At 38.7% G+C, this 18,124-nt stretch overlaps 2 protein-coding genes and 1 pseudogene across 2 annotated transcripts in view; 2 read left to right on the forward strand and 1 right to left on the reverse strand.

The window, feature by feature from the left end:
* Positions 1-18,124, forward strand: part of NUP210L (nucleoporin 210 like) — a 198,872-nt gene that overhangs the window by 89,290 nt on the left and 91,458 nt on the right. The gene's annotated exons all lie outside the window — the stretch shown is intronic.
* Positions 7,667-8,757, reverse strand: LOC119526627 (annotated as a pseudogene).
* Positions 9,820-11,247, forward strand: LOC119526626 (zinc finger protein 277-like). Its single transcript, XM_037825902.1, is given in 1 exon segment — positions 9,820-11,247. A coding segment is annotated over 1 exon segment (1,371 nt). The 3' UTR covers positions 11,191-11,247.

Raw genomic sequence — 18,124 nt, forward strand, 5'->3', positions numbered from 1 at the left:
CGTTCCTTCTTACTGCCGCGTAGTATTCCATCGTGTGTATATACCACATTTTATTTATCCACTCATCTGTTGAAGGACATTTGGGTTGTTTCCATCTCTTGGCAATTGTGAATAATGCTGCTATGAACATTGGTGTGCAGATATCTGTTCGTGTCACTGCTTTCCGATCTTCCGGGTATATACCGAGAAGTGCAATCGCTGGATCGAATGGTAACTCTATATCTAGTTTTCTAAGGAACTGCCAGACTGACTTCCAGAGTGGCTGAACCATTATACAGTCCCACCAACAATGAATAAGAGTTCCAATTTCTCCACATCCCCTCCAGCATTTGTAGTTTCCTGTTTGTTTAATGGCAGCCATTCTAACCGGTGTTAGATGGTATCTCATTGTGGTCTTAATTTGCATCTCTCTAATAGCTAGTGAAGCTGAACATTTTTTCATGTGTTTCTTGGCCATTTGTATTTCCTCTTCAGAGAACTGTCTTTTCATATCTTTTGCCCATTTTATAATTGGGCTGTCTGTACTATTGTCATTGAGTTGTAGGATTTCTTTATATATGCAAGATTATCAGTCTTTTGTCAGATACATGGTTTCCAAAAATTTTTTCCCATTGAGTTGGCTGCCTCTTTACCTTTTTGAGAAATTCCTTTGAGGTGCAGAAACTTCTAAGCTTGAGGAGTTCCCATTTATCTATTTTCTCTTTTGTTGCTTGTGCTTTGGGTGTAAAGTCTAGGAAGTGGCCGCCTAATACAAGGTCTTGAAGATGTTTTCCTACATTATCTTCTAGGAGTTTTATGGTACTTTCTTTTATATTGAGATCTTTGGTCCATTTTGAGTTAATTTTTGTGTAGGGGGTGAGGTAGGGGTCCTCTTTCATTCTTTTGGATATGGATATCCAACTCTCCCAGCCCCATTTGTTGAAAAGACCATTATGACTCAGTTCAGTGACTTTGGGGGCCTTATCAAAGATCAGTCGGCCATAGATCTGAGGGTCTATCTCCGAATTCTCAATTTGATTCCATTGATCTATATGTCTATCTTTGTGCCAGTACCATGCTGTTTTGGCAACTGTGGCTTTATAATAAGCTTCAAAGTCAGGGAGTGTAAGTCCTCCCACTTGGTTTTTCTTTTTTAGAGTGTCTTTAGCAATTCGAGGCATCTTCCCTTTCCAAATAAATTTGATAACTAGTTTTTCCAAGTCTGCAAAGTAGGTTGTTGGAATTTTGATTGGGATTGCATTGAATCTGTAGATGAGTTTGGGTAGAATTGACATCTTAATGACATTTAGCCTTCCTATCCATGAACATGGAATATTTTTCCATCTTTTAAGGTCCCCTTCTATTTCTTTTAGTAGAGTTATGTAGTTTTCTTTGTATAGGTCTTTTACATCTTTGGTTAAGTTTATTCCTAGGTACTTGATTTTTTTAGTTGCTATTGAAAATGGTATCTTTTTCTTGAGTGTCTCTTCAGTTTGTTCATTTCTAGCATATAGAAACATTACTGACTTATGTGCATCAACCTTGTATCCCGCTACTTTGCTAAATTTGTTTATTAGCTCTAGTAGCTGTATTGTCGATTTCTCAGGGTTTTCTAGATATAAGATCATATCATCTGCAAACAATGACAGTTTTACTTCTTCTTTTCCAATTTGGATGCCTTTTATTTCTTTGTCTTGCCGGATTGCCCTGGCTAGCACTTCCAGCACAATGTTGAATAACAGTGGTGACAGCGGGCATCCTTGTCTTGTTCCTGATCTTAGAGGGAAGGCTTTCAGTCTCTCACCATTGAGTACTATGCTGGCTGTGGGTTTTTCATATATGCTCTTTATCATGTTGAGGAAGTTTCCTTCAATTCCTACCTTTTGAAGTGTTTTTATCAAAAACGGATGTTGGATTTTGTCAAATGCTTTTTCAGCATCTATTGAGATGATCAATTGATTTTTCCCTTTTGACTTGTTAACGTATTGTAATACATTGATTGATTTTCTTATGTTGAACCATCCTTGCATGCCTGGAATAAACCCCACTTGGTCATGGTGTATGATTTTTTTAATGTGTCTTTGGATTCGATTTGCAAGTATTTTGTTGAGGATTTTTGCATCTATATTCATTAGGGAGATTGGCCGGTAGTTTTCCTTTTTTGTAGCATCTTTGCCTGGTTTTGGTATTAGATTGATGTTAGCTTCATAGAATGAGTTAGGTAGTGTTCCATTTTCTTCAATGTTTTGAAAGAGTTTGAGTAAGATTGGTGTCAGTTCTTTCTGGAAAGTTTGGTAGAATTCCCCTGTGAAGCCATCTGGCCTTGGGCATTTATTTGTGGGAAGATTTTTGATGACTGATTGGATCTCTTTGCTTGTGATGGATTGGTTGAGGTCTTCTATTTCTTCTCTGGTCAGTCTAGGTTGTTCATATGTTTCCAGGAAATTGTCCATTTCTTCTACATTATCCAGTTTGTTGCCATACAGTTGTTCATAGTATCCTCTTATAATTTTTTTAATTTCTTCAGGATCTGCAGATATGTCACCTTTTTCATTCATTATTTTGTTTATATGGGTCTTCTCTCTTTTTGATTTTGTCAGTCTAGCTAGGGGCTTGTCAATCTTGTTGATCTTCTCAAAGAACCAACTTTTGGTGATATTTATCCTCTCTATTGTTTTTTTGTTCTCTATGTCATTTATTTCTGCTTTAATCCTTGTTATTTCTTTTCTTCTACTTGGTTTAGGATTGGTTTGCTGTTCATTTTCTAGCTTCTTCAGTTGATCCATTAGTTCTTTGATTTTGGCTCTTTCTTCCTTTTTAATATATGCGTTTAGTGCTATAAATTTCCCCCTCAGCACTGCTTTTGCTGCATCCCATAGGTTTTGGTATGTTGTATTCTCATTTTCATTCATCTCTATATATTTAGCAATTTCTCTTGCTATTTCTTCTTTAACCCACTGATTGTTTAGGAGTGTGTTGTTTAACCTCCAGGTATTTGTGAATTTTCTAAGTCTCTGATGGTTATTGACTTCTAATTGTATTCCATTGTGGTCAGAGAATGTGCTTTGAATAATTTCAATCTTTTTAAATTTATTGAGGCTTGTTTTATGTCCCAGCATATGATCTATTCTGGAGAAAGTTCCATGAGCACTAGAAAAGTATGTGTATCCTGGTGCTTTGGGATGTAATGTCCTGTATATGTCTGTTAAATCTAATTCATTTATCAGATTGTTTAGGTTTTCAATTTCCTTATTGGTCTTCTGTCTGGTTGATCTATCTATGGGAGAGAGTGATGTGTTGAAGTCTCCCACAATTATTGTGGAAACATCAATTGCTTCCTTTAGTTTTGCCAGTGTTTCTCTCATGTATTTTGTGGCACCTTGATTGGGTGCATAGACATTTACGATTGTTATTTCTTCTTGCTGAATTGCCCCTTTTATTAGTATGTAGTGGCCTTCTTTGTCTCTCAAAACATCCCTGCATTTGAAGTCTATTTTATCTGAGATTAATATTGCTACACCTGCTTTCTTTTGGCTGTAGCTTGCATGAAATATTTTTTTCCATCCTTTCACTTTCAGTTTCTTTGTGTCCCTGTGTCTAAGATGAGTCTCTTGTATGCAACATATTGATGGTTCATTTTTTTTGATCCATTCTGCGAATCTATATCTTTTAATTGGGGAGTTTAATCCATTTACATTCAACGTTATAACCGTGAAGGCATTTCTTGACTCAGCCATCTTATCCTTTGGTTTATGTTTGTCATATTTTTCCCCTCTGTCTATTAATATCCTTTATTGTACCCATACCGAATCTCTTTAGTACTGAACCTTTCTCCAAGTCTCTCTGTCCTGTCTTTGTTTCTCTGTCTGTAGGGCTCCCTTTAGTATCTCCAGTAGGGCAGGTCTCTTGTTAGCAAATTCTCTCAGCATTTGTTTGTCTGTGAAAAATTTAAGCTCTCCCTCAAATTTGAAGGAGAGCTTTGCTGGATAAAGTATTCTTGGCTGGAAATTTTTCTCACTCAGAATTTTAAATATATCGTGCCACTGCCTTCTGGCCTCCATGGTGGCTGCTGAGTAGTCACTACTTAGTCTTATGCTGTTTCCTTTGTATGTGGTGAATTGCTTTTCTCTTGCTGCTTTCAGAACTTGCTCCTTCTCTTCTGTGTTTGACAGTGTGATCAGTATATGTCTCGGAGTAGGTTTATTTGGATTTATTCTATTTAGGGTTCGCTGAGCATTTATGATTTGTGTATTTATGTTGTTTAGAAGATTTGGGAAGTTTTCCCCAACAATTTCTTTGAATACTCTTCCTAGACCTTTACCCTTTTCTTCCCCTTCTGGGACACCAATGAGTCTTATATTTGGACGTTTCATATTATCTATCATATCCCTGAGGTCCATTTCGATTTTTTCAATTTTTTTCCCCATTCTTTCTTTTATGCTTTCATTTTCCATTCTGTCATCTTCGAGGTCACTGATTCGTTGTTCAGCTTCCTCTAGTCTTGTACTATGAGTGTCCAGAATCTTTTTAATTTGGTCAACAGTTTCTTTAATTTCCATAAGATCATCCATTTTTTTATTTAGTCTTGCAATGTCTTCTTTATGCTCTTCTAGGGTCTTCTTAATTTCCTTTGTCTCCCGTACTATGGTCTCATTGTTCATCTTTAGTTCTTTGAGTAGCTGCTCTAGGTGCTGTGTCTCTTCTGGTCTTTTGATTTGGGTGCTTGGGCTTGGGTTATCCATATCATCTGGTTTTTTCATATGCTTTATAATTTTCTGTTGTTTTTGGCCTCGTGGCATTTGCTGAACTTGATAGGGTTCTTTTAGGATTTGTAGACCAATTGAAGTCCTTATCTCTAATTTATCAGATCTGCAGCTTCGTGGAGTACACTTTCTCTAACTAACCAGCAGGTGGCGTCCACGAGCCACCTGTTCTCCACAAGCCAGTTCTCCACTGTTTAGCCTTTTTGGTGAGTGGGGGAGTGAGTCTTGTGGGGTCCAATTGGTGTACCAAGCTTGCGTGTGTAGTTGGTGTTGCCTGCCCTGTATATGGGGCATGTTTCTGGGCAGTCAGGGAGGGGGGGTGGCTCTAACAATCAAATCTCCCTGGTGATCCTAGAGTTGTAAGGCTGCTGCAATAGTCTAATCCTTCAGTTCAGTCCTGCCACAGTTTGTCTCTGCCACTGACCCACAAGTCCTTGGTATTGGCGTATGGCTCCTGAGACTTGCAAGTGGGCCCCTCTTCCAGGCCGTGCACCCCCTGGTCCTCTGTTGATGGATGACTGTGCTATGTCACAGGTGAGTGCCGTCCCCCCAGAGCAGTTCTGGGCTGCTGGGCTGTGGAGGGAGGCTCCCAGTTTGCTGAAATGATGGCTGATTGGGGCTTTGTTAATTCACACTGCTCCACCTTCCCTACTCTGGGACAATCAGCTGAGGTTGCAGGGAAGGCTAATGTCCATGCCCAGTTTTGTGGTGTGTGCCTGTTATTTGAAGCACTTCCGTCACACTGGGTTGTCTGGGGCAGCTCTGGGCTATGGGGCTGGCGATGGGCAGGAGTGTTTCCTGTCCACCAGGATGGTGGCTGTGAGCGGACACCCCCCTTTTCTTGGGAAGTTGTGGTGTTTAGTGAATTTTCTCAGCCACTGGATTATTGCGTTTTGTCTCAGAGCTCTCCTAGTTCTGCTCTTGACTTGACCTGCCCAAATTGCAGGTCTTTGAAGCTTTCTGTATTGGGCTTCTTAGAGTAATTGTTTTAGAAAAAGAAAAAAGGATTAAAAAAAAAAAAAAAAAAAAAGGGCCCTCCTCAGAGATCTAATGGGTTATTGAAATGCGAAGAGACAAAGCAACCAGGGCCATTAAGGAAAGGTCCACAGGGCAGAGAGATCAGCTTTTCTTCGGGATTTGCATATGCGCCTCAGGGCCTGGGCTCCTGCCTGAGCTCTGCCCTTCCCCCTTCTATGTTCACCAGAACTCCAAAAATCCTCCGCTTTTATTTTGGAGTTTTTCGTGTTGTTTTTTTTTTTCTCTATGCCTGTCTCCTCTCTGCTAGGCTGGCTGCTCTCAGATTCTCTGGTGTCTGGTCTCCGTCTATCTATGGTTGGAGTTTGGATCAGCAGAATGAGTTTCCGATAAGGGCTGCCACTGCAGTTCTCCCTTCTCCTTCCCAGAGCTGACAGCCCCTTCTCCCACGGGACTGAGCCTGGCAGGGAGGGGCGCGGGTCCCCTGGCTGCAAAAACTTACAGATTTCACTGATCTCAGCAGTTCCACGTTTTCATGAGTGTTGTATAAAGTATGCCCAAAGTCAGATTGCTCTGTGGTGTCCAGTCCACGCAGTTCCTGGCTTTCTACCTACTTTCCTGGAGGAGTAACTAAAACATACAGCTCACCAGTCTGCCATCTTGCCCCGCCTTTAATGGCTTTTTGATGGAATTATTCAGGAAGGGAAGAAAGAGGAAGAAAGGAAAAAGGGAAGAATATAATTTCAATTGTAATATTATAGAGGGAGTAAAAAATATACTTGGTAGAACACTGAGATACTAACATGTAGAAAAATTAGTGAATTATGATTTACATGGAAGAATTTATCACATTTTCTTAAGAGCTAAAAGGAACTTATAAAATATCTGACTCCAATATCTCTTGTTTTTGAATAGGATGACTCACATCATAAAAATTTCAGTTGTCCTGGATTTAATATATAAACTGAACATAATCCTAATAAAAATACCTAATCTTTATTTTGCTCGAACTAGACATGCTGATTCTAAAGTCCATATGTAAATAAACAAGCAAGTATAGTTAGGAAGATAGGCAAAAACAGTGAGGATTAACTCTACCAGAAACTAAAATATACTTTAAAGCCTCTATAATCAAAACAGTGTGATATGGTATCTTAAATAGAAAGACCAATGAAACAGAATAGAAAGTCTAAAAATATTCCCAAATATACTGGAAATTTATTTTAGGATAAAGGTGTTATCTGAAATCACTGGGGAAAGATAGATTTTTAAAATAAATGATCATATAATTGGGTTGCCATTGGAAAAAAGATAAAGGTGGATCCATATCTCTTTCTTTCCACCATAATAAACTCAGGTTGAATCAGATATTTATATGTAAAAAATGATATCATAGCAGTGCTTCAAGAAATCATGGATGATAAATTTTTAAAAGACAAAGGAACATGGATGGATTCCATTAGAACCTTTCTGTGATGAAAGTCTTTTTACTATGACTTAAAATCCAGAGACAATAAAAGATTGATAAATTCTATTATATAAAATTAAAACAAGCTTTACATAATAAAAATATCATTTGCAAAAATCAAATGAAAAATAGGGAGAAAATATTTGCAACTTACATTACAGATAAAGGGTAAATCTCCCTGATATATAAGGAACTCTATAAAATTGAAGAAAAAAAGACCAGTTAAAAATGAGCAAAAGTGATGAACCGTTTCCAGATACAGTTGAACCTGTCATTTATATAACACAGCCACCCAGAGAAATTAAATTAATTCAAGTAACTTTTTTTTTTTTAATCTCTTAGCCACTGAAACTTTATTTTGTTTCATTTTGCATCCCTGTTTTGGTCAAGAAGATGTAGAGCCCTTGTAATTTTTTTTTTTTTTGGAAGTTTAGACTAATTTATTAAGAGCCTCCCCTCCCAGCCCTCGTAGTCTCTTGGGTCACTTTTTCCGCTTGTATATCTTGTGCTCCAGCCCCAAGAAGATAGCCGGGGGCAGGGGCTCAGAGTACTGCTTGATGAGACCCAGAAGGCGGCTGTAACTGTCTTCCTCGTACTGCGTAAAGGCAGCTGGCAGCTCCATCTCCTCAAACAGCGCCTTCACCCGGGCCACCTTCTCAGCCTCCTTCTGCACATAATTCTCCTGCAGGATCTGGCACTGTTCCGGAGAGGCCCGTTGCAGACACTGAACCACCAGCCAGCTGCACTTGTTCTCCTGGATGTCAGTGCCAATCTTGCCAGTCACATTGGGGTCCCCAAAAAGGTCAAGGTAATCATCCTAAATCTGAAAGAACTCTCCCATCTCCAGCAGGATCTTTTTGGCATTGGCATGTTCCTTCTCCTCATCAGTGCCCACCATATACATGGCAGCAGCTACAGGAAGGTAGAAGGAGTAGAAAGCTGTATTATACTTAACAATGGATTTGTACCTCTTTTCAGTGAATCTGCCAAGATCCACATTGCCCTGGGGGGCTGTGATGAGGTCCATCATCTGCCCAATCTCAGTCTGATAGGAAATCTTCAGGAACAGCTCAATCAGGTTCAGATAATAGGGCTGCTCCCAGCAGTAGAGTTCTGCAGGCAGTAGATAGATGCTTCCAGCAGCATGGCATCATTAATGGCATCCAAACCTATGCCTGGCTTCTGATACCAGCAGAGCTGTCCCCGTCAGGTGAGGGATGAATCTGTATCATCTGACACCAGGAAAAAAGCCTGGAGCAGTTCCACACACCAGCCCACAGACAGGGCCTGCTGGAGGCTATCAGCATCCTGCTTCTTTGGCTACTCCAGCTCCTGCAACACTGCCAACACTGTAATACCCCAGTTGTACTTGCCTCCAATAACACTGTACTCCAGGATCAACTTGAGCCGGGAAATAGCATCTCCTTTCTCTGGGTGCCCCATCTCTTCCTCAGTCAGCACCTTGACTATCTGGGAGAAGTGTTGGATGAAATTCTGCTTTTCTTGGGCATAAACATCAGATTTCTTGTCTCCATTCATTCTGAGGGAGGAGCAAAGTGCTCTGTTCCTGGATGCTGGTTCTTACTTCCCATGTAATTTTTTTTTTTTACATTTTATTTTGAAATAAATTCAAAATTATAGGAAAAGTTGCAAAAACAATACAAACCCCATACACAGAACTCCAGCATTCCCTGACCCCCCCCATACCCCATCCACTAACTTTAACATGTCAGACCGCTATTTCTTTCCCTCCCTCCCTCCCTCTCTCCCTATCTATCATCCATCATCTATTGCTCTGTCTTCTGAACATATGAGAGCTAGCTGCACACATCCTTGAACATACACCACAATTTACATATACGATTCCCATGAACAAGAACATTCTTTTATGCAATCCCATTAAGTGCAGCTAAGAAGTACAAGAGATTCAACAATGATACAAAGCTTACATTCTATATTTCCTTTTCCTTATGTCTCAACTGTTTCCCTTTGAGCCTCCTGTCTCAACTGTTTCCCTTTGAGCCTCCTGTCCTCCATCCTCAGATCCCATCCAGGGTCATCCTTGGCATTCAATTGTCATTTATTTAGACTGTCTTTTTTTTTTTTTTCTCAATTGTGGAAACATATATACAGCCTAAATCTTCCCATTCCACCCCCTCCCTAGCATTCCGTTAGTGGGATTAATCACATTTAAAATGTTGTAATGTTATCACCTTCCCACCATCCATTACTAGAAATTTCCCTTCACCTCAAACAGCAACCCTACACTCATTTCTTAATTCCCCATTGCCCCTTCCCCCATTTCTCTTAACCCATACTCTACTTTTCATCTCTATGGTCATATTCTCTGATAATTTCTTTGTGTTTACTGTGGGGCTTAAAATTAAACTCTTAAATCCATAACAATCTTGTTTTTCTTTGATACCAACTTAATTTCAATAGGACACATAAACTATGTACCTATACTCCTCCATTCCCCCACCTTTATATAGTTCTTGTCAAAAATTACATATTTTACATTGAGTTCAGAACCACTGATTTGTCATTAGTTTGTGTATTTTAGATCTTGTAGGAAGTAAATAGTGGAGTTACAATTCAAAAATTATTGACTTCCCCTTGCTCTTGAGCCGCGTGATGGCTGCTCTTGAGACCCAGGGGGCTGCTGCCGGAGGGGAGGAGGACTGTAGCGGTAACCGCGGCGGAGTTGAGGGTGTCCGTGATGAGGACAGTAAGGATTGTATCCTGGAGCTGCTTTCCCTGCCAGAAAATCCAGGTGGCACCACCACTTCAGAAGGTTGTCCATCTGTGCCTTGCATTTTCTGTGAAGAACATTTTCCTGTAGCTGAGCAAGACAAACTTCTAAAGCACATGATTATTGAACATAAGATGGTCATAGCTGATGTCAAGTTGGTTGCTGACTTCTAAAGGTACATTTTATATTGGAGGAAAAGGTTCACTGAGCAGCCCATCACAGATTTTTGTAGTGTGATAAGGATCAATTCCACAGGTCCACTTGAAGAACAAGACAATTATTTTTTGTTATGTGATGTTTTGCCAGAAGATAGAGTTCTTAGAGAAGAGCTTCAGAAGCAGAGGCTGAAAGAAATTCTGGAACAGCAGCAGCAAGAAAGAACTGACACTAATTTTCATGGCATTTGTATGTTTTGCAGTGCAGAATTCCTTGGAAACAGATCTGTTCTTTTGAACCACATGGCCAGAGAACACGCTTTCAACATTGGATTGCCAGACAACATTGTAAACTGCAATGAATTTCTACGCATACTACAGGAAAAGCTTGACAACTTACAGTGCTTATACTGTGAGAAGACCTTCAGGGACAAAAATACACTGAAAGATCATATGAGAAAAAAACAGCATCGTAGGATCAACCCTAAGAACAGAGAATATGACTGATTTTATGTCATCAATTATTTGGAACTTGGAAAATCTTGGGAAGAGGTTCAGTTGGAAGATGATCGGGAGTTGCTAGACCATCAGGAAGATGATTGGTCTGATTGGGAAGAACACCCTGTCTCAGCTGTCTGCCTATTTTGTGAAAAGCAAACAGAAACAATCGAGAAATTATATGTCCACATGGAGGACGCACATGAATTTGATCTCCTCAAAATAAAGACAGAACTTGGATTAAACTTCTATCAGCAAGTGAAACTGATCAACTTCATTCGGAGGGAAGTTCACCAATGTAGATGTTACAGCTGCCATATGAAGTTTAAATCCAAAGCAGACTTAAGGACTCACATGGAAAAAGCTGAACACATATCACTGCTTCCTGAAAAAAAGACATGGGATCAACTGCAGTATTATTTTCCAACCTATGAAAATGACACTCTGCTGTGTACGTTGTCCGACAGTGAAAGTGACCTGACAGCTCAGGAACAAAATGGAAATATTCCCATTATCAGTGAAGACACATCTAAACTGCATGCTTTGAAACAAAGCAGTATTCTGAACAAGTTGCTACTAGAAGAATGCTTGAAAAACTAGAACAAACTGCTGCAGAAGTAATTTTTGCATGTTTTCTCCTATAAGACAGATACAAAAGAATAGCTGAGATTTGAACATCATCAAAGAACAGAGTCCTTGGCTATATAAACTTTTTTAAAAAATGAATGCTCATTTCAGAATATAAAGAAAAATACAATGAGGGCTTTTTGTATCTGGGCTATAACGTTCTAGTGTGTAATCATTTTAAATGAACTTCTTTCATTAAACTCATAATTACCTGTGATAAAGAGGATATGGAAATCACAAATAAATGAAATGTTCAAATTATTTATAAACCTACCTTAACCAGTGGTTTCAGTCTCTTCCCCACAGGCCTTTTTATCCAAGTCACAAAGTTTGACAGATACAGATTTTCTGTATTATATTTGATAAGCTGTAAATGAAGTGACCAAAAGAGCCATGGAAGAAAGGGAAAATAGTCAAAGACCTGGATAATACACAAATTGGACACTACTTCAGAATAATCAAGAGAGACGTTATCATCATCACTGATTTGTGCCTAGAGTTGCCAGACTATCTAGAAATGGGCATCAAGCCAATTAACTTCCCCTTCCTCTACATAGGTAAAAGACATTTGACTAGTCCTGGTTTTGTTACCATCAGGTAAAGCAATTTTTGTCTGACTCAGAAATCTATTCTGCCCATGTTCTCCTTATAGAATGTCTTCATGTCACCAATCTTTGTTTCAGCCCTTAAGCCATTTTGTTTTATGTATCTTTGTCCCTTAATTGACCAGAACACTGATGGATAATGTATGTTGGGTATTGTATTTATTAAACTGAAGAGGTTCAAGAGTGACAGGAGGGTATTCAGTTTGGATTCAAGCTAAATTTTGGTGGTTCATGTGCTGCCACTATTTTGACTGTATGTGTTAGCATAAAAAATACAGAGGTAATTGAACAGAAAACAGACTACTTATCCAGATACTGGGAGCCATATGGTTTACGTTGTTATAGGAAAAGCCTGCCTGTCTCAATTACTAAAACACTAATCTTATGTGGAATCTTGCCTAGGGTATAACTTTGTCCTTAATTTTTAAGATTTGCTTAAATTTCAATAGTGCTAAAGTAAATCCTCCATCCTCACTAAATGTTGCATCATTTTAAATTGCTCTTTAATATGAAAAAAATTCTTTTTTGAAAATATTCAGTCAGCTTATGTTCAGGAAGATTGCATTATTATAGAGTTTTCCCATTTGTAATATTCTTAGCCAGTGACTTCCCCACCCCCCATGCATGGAAAATAATGAAGTATTCTGACTGTAAATCTGCAATGCCTAAATCCAAAGTGATTCTTCAGAGCCTTGCAAATGAGAATACGCTGTGCAAACAACCACATAGATCTACCAAAACATCTCAGAATGCAAGCTGCTGAATTTGCTTTTGAACTCTTCAGGCCTAGTTTTACGTGGTATTGCAAGCAAGCTGGAGGCAGGATTGTCTTTTTAATAGAAGAAAAAAGAAAAAAAAAATATATATATACAAGTTTTCTTATGAAGTACTTTTTGTTATGTACTTTTATGGACACTTTTATTATGGAAATACGTAACATATACGGAAGTAGAATAGAATAATGGCTATCTCTAGCATTTTCTCTAACATATATCTCTAATCATTTTTTTAAACATACTCATAACACCATTGTGTGACCTACCAAAATTAACAATAACTTTTTATCATCTGTTTGCAAATTTCCCCAGTTGTCTCAAAAATGTTTTTTTTACAACATTACCAGTTCTGGGACAAATATTGTATGCATCCTGAAAAGAAGCATGTAAAGAGGACAGAAAAAAAAAAATCACCTTTATGGATTCCTACCAAAAATGCATAACCTGAAAATAAGCATGAAGAAAGATCAGTCAAATCCAAACTGAGGAATAGTAAACAAAATGGTTGGCCTTTATTCTTCAAAAACATCAAGGTAATGAAAAACAAAAGACTGAAAAACTGCTCCAGATTGAAGAAGGCTAAAGATCAATGACAACTAAATGCAACATGTGACCCTGAGTTGAATCATGGAACAAGAAATTTTTTTTTTCTTTTACTATGAAAGACAGTGAGTGGGACAATTGGAAAAATTTGAATAAGGTCTATAGTAAATTTTACTATTACTAATGTTAGTTTCCTACTTTTGCTAATTATGTCATGGTTATGTATGAGAATGCCCTTGTTTTTAGGAAATACACAGAGGTATTTAGCAGTAAAGGGCATTTTGTTTGCAACTTTTTAAACAGTTCAGATAAAAACTAATGGATATATAGAAAAAGTAAAGAAAATGTGGTAAACTGTTAACATTTGGGGAATCTGAAGGAAGGTATCTGGAATTTTTTTGTACTATTGCAACTTATCTCTAAGTCTGAAATTATTTCAAAATAAAGTTTTTTAAATTGTCAAAAAAAATTATTGACTTCTATTTGTATTCCATTGTGGTCAGACATTGTGCTTTGAATATGTTCAATTGTGTTTTTTTTTTTTTTTTTTTTTTTAATTTATTGAGGCTTGTTTTATGTCCCAGCATATGGTCCATTCTGGAGAAAGGTCCATGATCACTAGAGAAAAATGTGTGTCCTGGTGATTTGGGATGTAAGGTTCTATAGATGTCTGTTAAAATTCTCTGTATCTCTCTCTCCTTTCTTTGTTTCTCTGTGGGTAGGGCTCCCTTTAGTATCTGAAGTAAGGCAGGTCTTTTATTGGCAAACTCTCTCAGCATTTGTTTGTCTGTGAAAAATTTAAGCTCTCCCTCAGATTTGAAGGAGAGTTTTGCTGGATAAAGTATTCTTGGTTGGAAATTTTTCTCTCTCAGAATTTTAAATATGTTGTGCCACTGCCGTCTCGCCTCCATGGTGGCCGCTGAGTAGTCACAACTTAGTCATATGTTGTTTCCTTTGTATGTGGTGAATTGCTTTTCTCTTGCTGTTTTCAGAACTTGCTCCTTCTCTTCAGTATTTGACAGTCTGATCAGAATATGTCTTGGAGTGGTTTATTTGGATTTATTCTATTTGGAGTTCACTGGGTATTTATGCTTTGTGTATTTATATTGTGTAGAAGGTTTGGGAAGTTTTCCCCAACAATTTCTTTGAATACTCTTTCTAGACCTTTACCCTTCTCTTCTCCTTCTGGGACACCAATGAGTCTTAAATTTGGACGTTTTATTTTATCTATCATATCCCTGAGATCCTTTTCGATTTTTTCAATTTTTTTCTCCATTCTTTCTTTTGTTCTTTCATTTTCTGTTCTGTGGACCTCTAGGACACTGAGTCATTGTTCAACTTCCTCAAATCTTGTATTATGAGTATCCAGAGTCTTTTTAATTTGGCCAACAATTTCTTTTATTTCCATAAGATCTTCTATTTTTTTATTTACTCTTGGAATTTCTTCTTTATGCTCTTCTAGGGTCTTCTTTATGTCCCTGTTATCCTGTTCCATGGTCTTCTTCATGTCTTTTATATCCTGTACCATGTTTTCATTCCTCGATTGTGATTGTTTGATTAATTGTGCCAGGTACTGTGTCTCTTCTGATATTTTGATTTGGGTGTTTGGGATTGGGTTCTCCATATCGTCTGGTTTTATCATATGCATTAAGATTTTCTGTTGTTTTTGGCTTCTTGGCATTTGCTTTGCTTGATAGGGTTCTTCCAAGTTGTAAAAAAGAAAAAAAAACCAATCTAATTTTTCAGAAATACAAGTTGGTGGCGTACACTTTCTCCAACTAACCAGCAGATGGCATCTGCAAGTCACCTATACCCCTCAAGTCAGTTCTCCCCAACTCTGTCTGTGTGGTGTATGGAGAAATGATTTTTGTGGGGTTCAGTTGGTGAACTCAGTTTGGGTTTGTTGTTGGAGCTATCTGCCCTGAACGTGGTACGTGTGTCTGGGTGGTCAGGGAGGCAGGGCCGCTTTAATATTCAAACCTCCCAGGTGTTCCCGGAGATTCAAGGCTGCTGCAAGAGTCTAAGCCTTCATTTCAGTTCTGCCCCAGACCCTCTCTGTCGCTGACCCACAAACCACCAGCATTGACGTAGCGTCCCTGGGTTTTCCGAGTGGGCCCCCCTTCTCAGCTGAGATCTTCCAGGACCTCTGCTGAGGGAAGGCTGTGCTACGTCACTAGTGTGCATCATCCCTCAAGGGAAGCCCCAGGCTGCCAGGCCGTGCAGGGGCACTCTCTGCCTGATGCAAAGATTAGCCTATAATTCTTGGCTGGTGTAAGTTCTGAATGAAAGGCAGGTAGTAGAGCTGGGCCCCCACCCCTTACCTCTTAGAGAAGATAGATGCCTTAGGGGGAGGTCATTAGCATTTCAGTGGTCTCTCTCTGCTTGTGCCACACCCCTGTCTGGGTCACAGAAATGGGAACTGAAAATGGCCGAGGCTTTCTCCACTGAGTCGAAAAAGGAACAGAGCTAGTCTGAGGGGACCCTCCAGCTCTCCAAGGTCAGTCATCACCCAAAGCCTCTACTTGTTGGGGATTCGTACCTCATAGTGAGCAGTTCACACTCACTAATTAAAACCCCAGTTGGAGCTCAGCTGAGCTATATTCGCTTGCTGGGAGAAAGCTTCTCTCTGGCACCACGACACTTTGTAGCTCGGGCTGTGGGGGAGGGGTTTCCTGATTTGGATCCGCAGTTCTTACTTACAGATTTTATGCTGTGATCTCGGGCATTCCTCCCAATTCAGGTTAGTGTATGATGAGTGGATGGTCACGTCTGTCTCCCTGCAGTTATTACGGAATATTTACTAGATGTTTCTGGGTTTTTTTTAGTTGTTCCAGGGGGACTACTTAGCTTCCACTCCTCTCTATGCCTCCATCTTAGATCCCCTCCCATGTGATTTTAATACTAATGTTGCAACCAATCCTCCAGGTGCATGCACTGTGTTACAGTACACATATACAACTCCCTAAGTGGCCTCTGTGCTCCTACCACAACCTGAATACCAGCAGGTTTTTGGTCCTTATCTACACAAGCCCAAATCTTCAAGGCATTTCTTTAATCCCAGTTCTCCAGCTGCTTTTCTGTTAGGTACCTGATTTTTTTTTTTCTTTTTAGTGAATATCACACTTTGAACATTTAAAAGTTGGAGAGCAGAGGACAGATTTTATAAATCTTTTGTATTGCACAAAGAAAGTCAGGTCTGTGTACATCATCAAAAGAAAGAAGAAAAGCAATTGAAGTAAACACCATTGGATGGCATCGTCCCTTGGTATTATTTATAATTTATAAATAATTTTTATTTATAATCCCTTGGTATTATGATATTCTTTCAACTCTCTCCTTTTAAATTCCACTTCCCTCTGCTACCTTCTTCTACCTATTTATCTAGCTAGTTATAATTTTTCCCTCCCTCCCTATCTGACATCTCTTCCAGGAAGTTGACATATGCAAAAATCTATCTCCACCCTTGTTTTCCAACCTTGTCTAAATGTGTAAAATTCCTTCCCTATGGGATAATATCACAAAAGATTGGAATACCAGATTATTTACATCCTAGAAACATGGCGAGAATAAAAATTATTGAATCATTGAATACATACTAGCAAGAACAAGTATATAAAGAATTTTTTATAATGGTACTCAAATACATCTCAATTTTAATAAGTTCTTTGATACACACAAAGTAGAACTAAAGTAAATTGAAGGCAGCAAGGCATTCAAAATACACAGATTCCTTATAAACTTCTGGTATCATTGTAGGAAGGAAAGAAGCAGAAGCAAAAAGACAATTTATATCATGGGACTTATAGGTCATCAAAACCTATAGCCTGCCCTAGCATACAGTAGCTTTCACAGCCTGCTACTTAGTGATCCTAAAATTACTAGTGAGAAAGAACAGTACAAGAATGATTTTTATGACTAACATGATTCTATGTCACAATTATTCTTCATTCTAGCATTCTCAGAAGAATCTCAACCGTAATATAGGCAAAAAAGACAGCCGCATCTTAATATTTCGTTTCTTGATCCATTCTGAATGCTCTCATGTCGAATGCTTGTTCGCTGTCTTTCAACCAGATAAGATTGGTTGAGGTAGAGATATTTCACTTTTACCATTCTCTCAAACATTTCTTTCTGCTGAGATAATGATGTCCTTACTGCACTTCTCCAGAAGATGAAATTATTTCTCTTCTCTCCTCTGATCTTTTCCCTGTCCCCCTGTTGGAATTGATCTTCTGGCAGGGAGGAAAGGGATTGGGTACCAGGGTCAGAGTCAAGTTTCTCAGGTTCTTTATTAACACTTCTGAGGAGAAAGGATGAGAGACCGCGGAGTCTTTCTGGGAATTTCCTTCAGTGGACATCTGAGAAAACTCCGGGGTCAAGGTTGGGTTAAGCTTCCATGCTGGGTCCGTGGAGGTCTAGTCACAGCTCTGAAGTCCTCCGGGTCTTTGGGTCAGACTGGGAAGCTGGCTCAAGGCCCTCAAATCACTATAAGATAGTCTGGAAAGAAACTACAGCCCAGAAGGAGTAGAAAAATCTAAATTCCAACCAATTCAAGTAACTTTTGAATACGGTACGCCAAATGCACCTCCTTAGTGGGATGTATTCTAAGGACAAGAAGAAATCTGTTCTTTAGATAGATAGATAGATAGATAGATAGATAGATAGATATTAAAAATACAGCAAATGTGGCAAAATGTTAAAAGTTAGTGGTTCTGGGTATCTCAGTGAGGGTGGGGGGTATGTTTGGGTTCTCTGTATGTTTTTTGTAGTATTTTCACAACTGGCCTATAAGTTTGAAAGTATTTCAAAATAAAGGTTAAAAGATGAAAGATCATTAAAAAAAAGAAATCTGTTCTTTTTGCAAAGAAATCTTGAACTTACTAGGTTTTTTGCTGATAGTGAATTGGGTCATAATTATGAAACTATTTTATGAGTATTGTAGGATAGAACAAATGGTTAAACAGATTGATCTTGTTAGGAACC

The sequence above is a fragment of the Choloepus didactylus genome, chromosome 2, assembly GCF_015220235.1.
Source record: "Choloepus didactylus isolate mChoDid1 chromosome 2, mChoDid1.pri, whole genome shotgun sequence".
Lineage (NCBI taxonomy): Eukaryota > Metazoa > Chordata > Mammalia > Pilosa > Megalonychidae > Choloepus > Choloepus didactylus.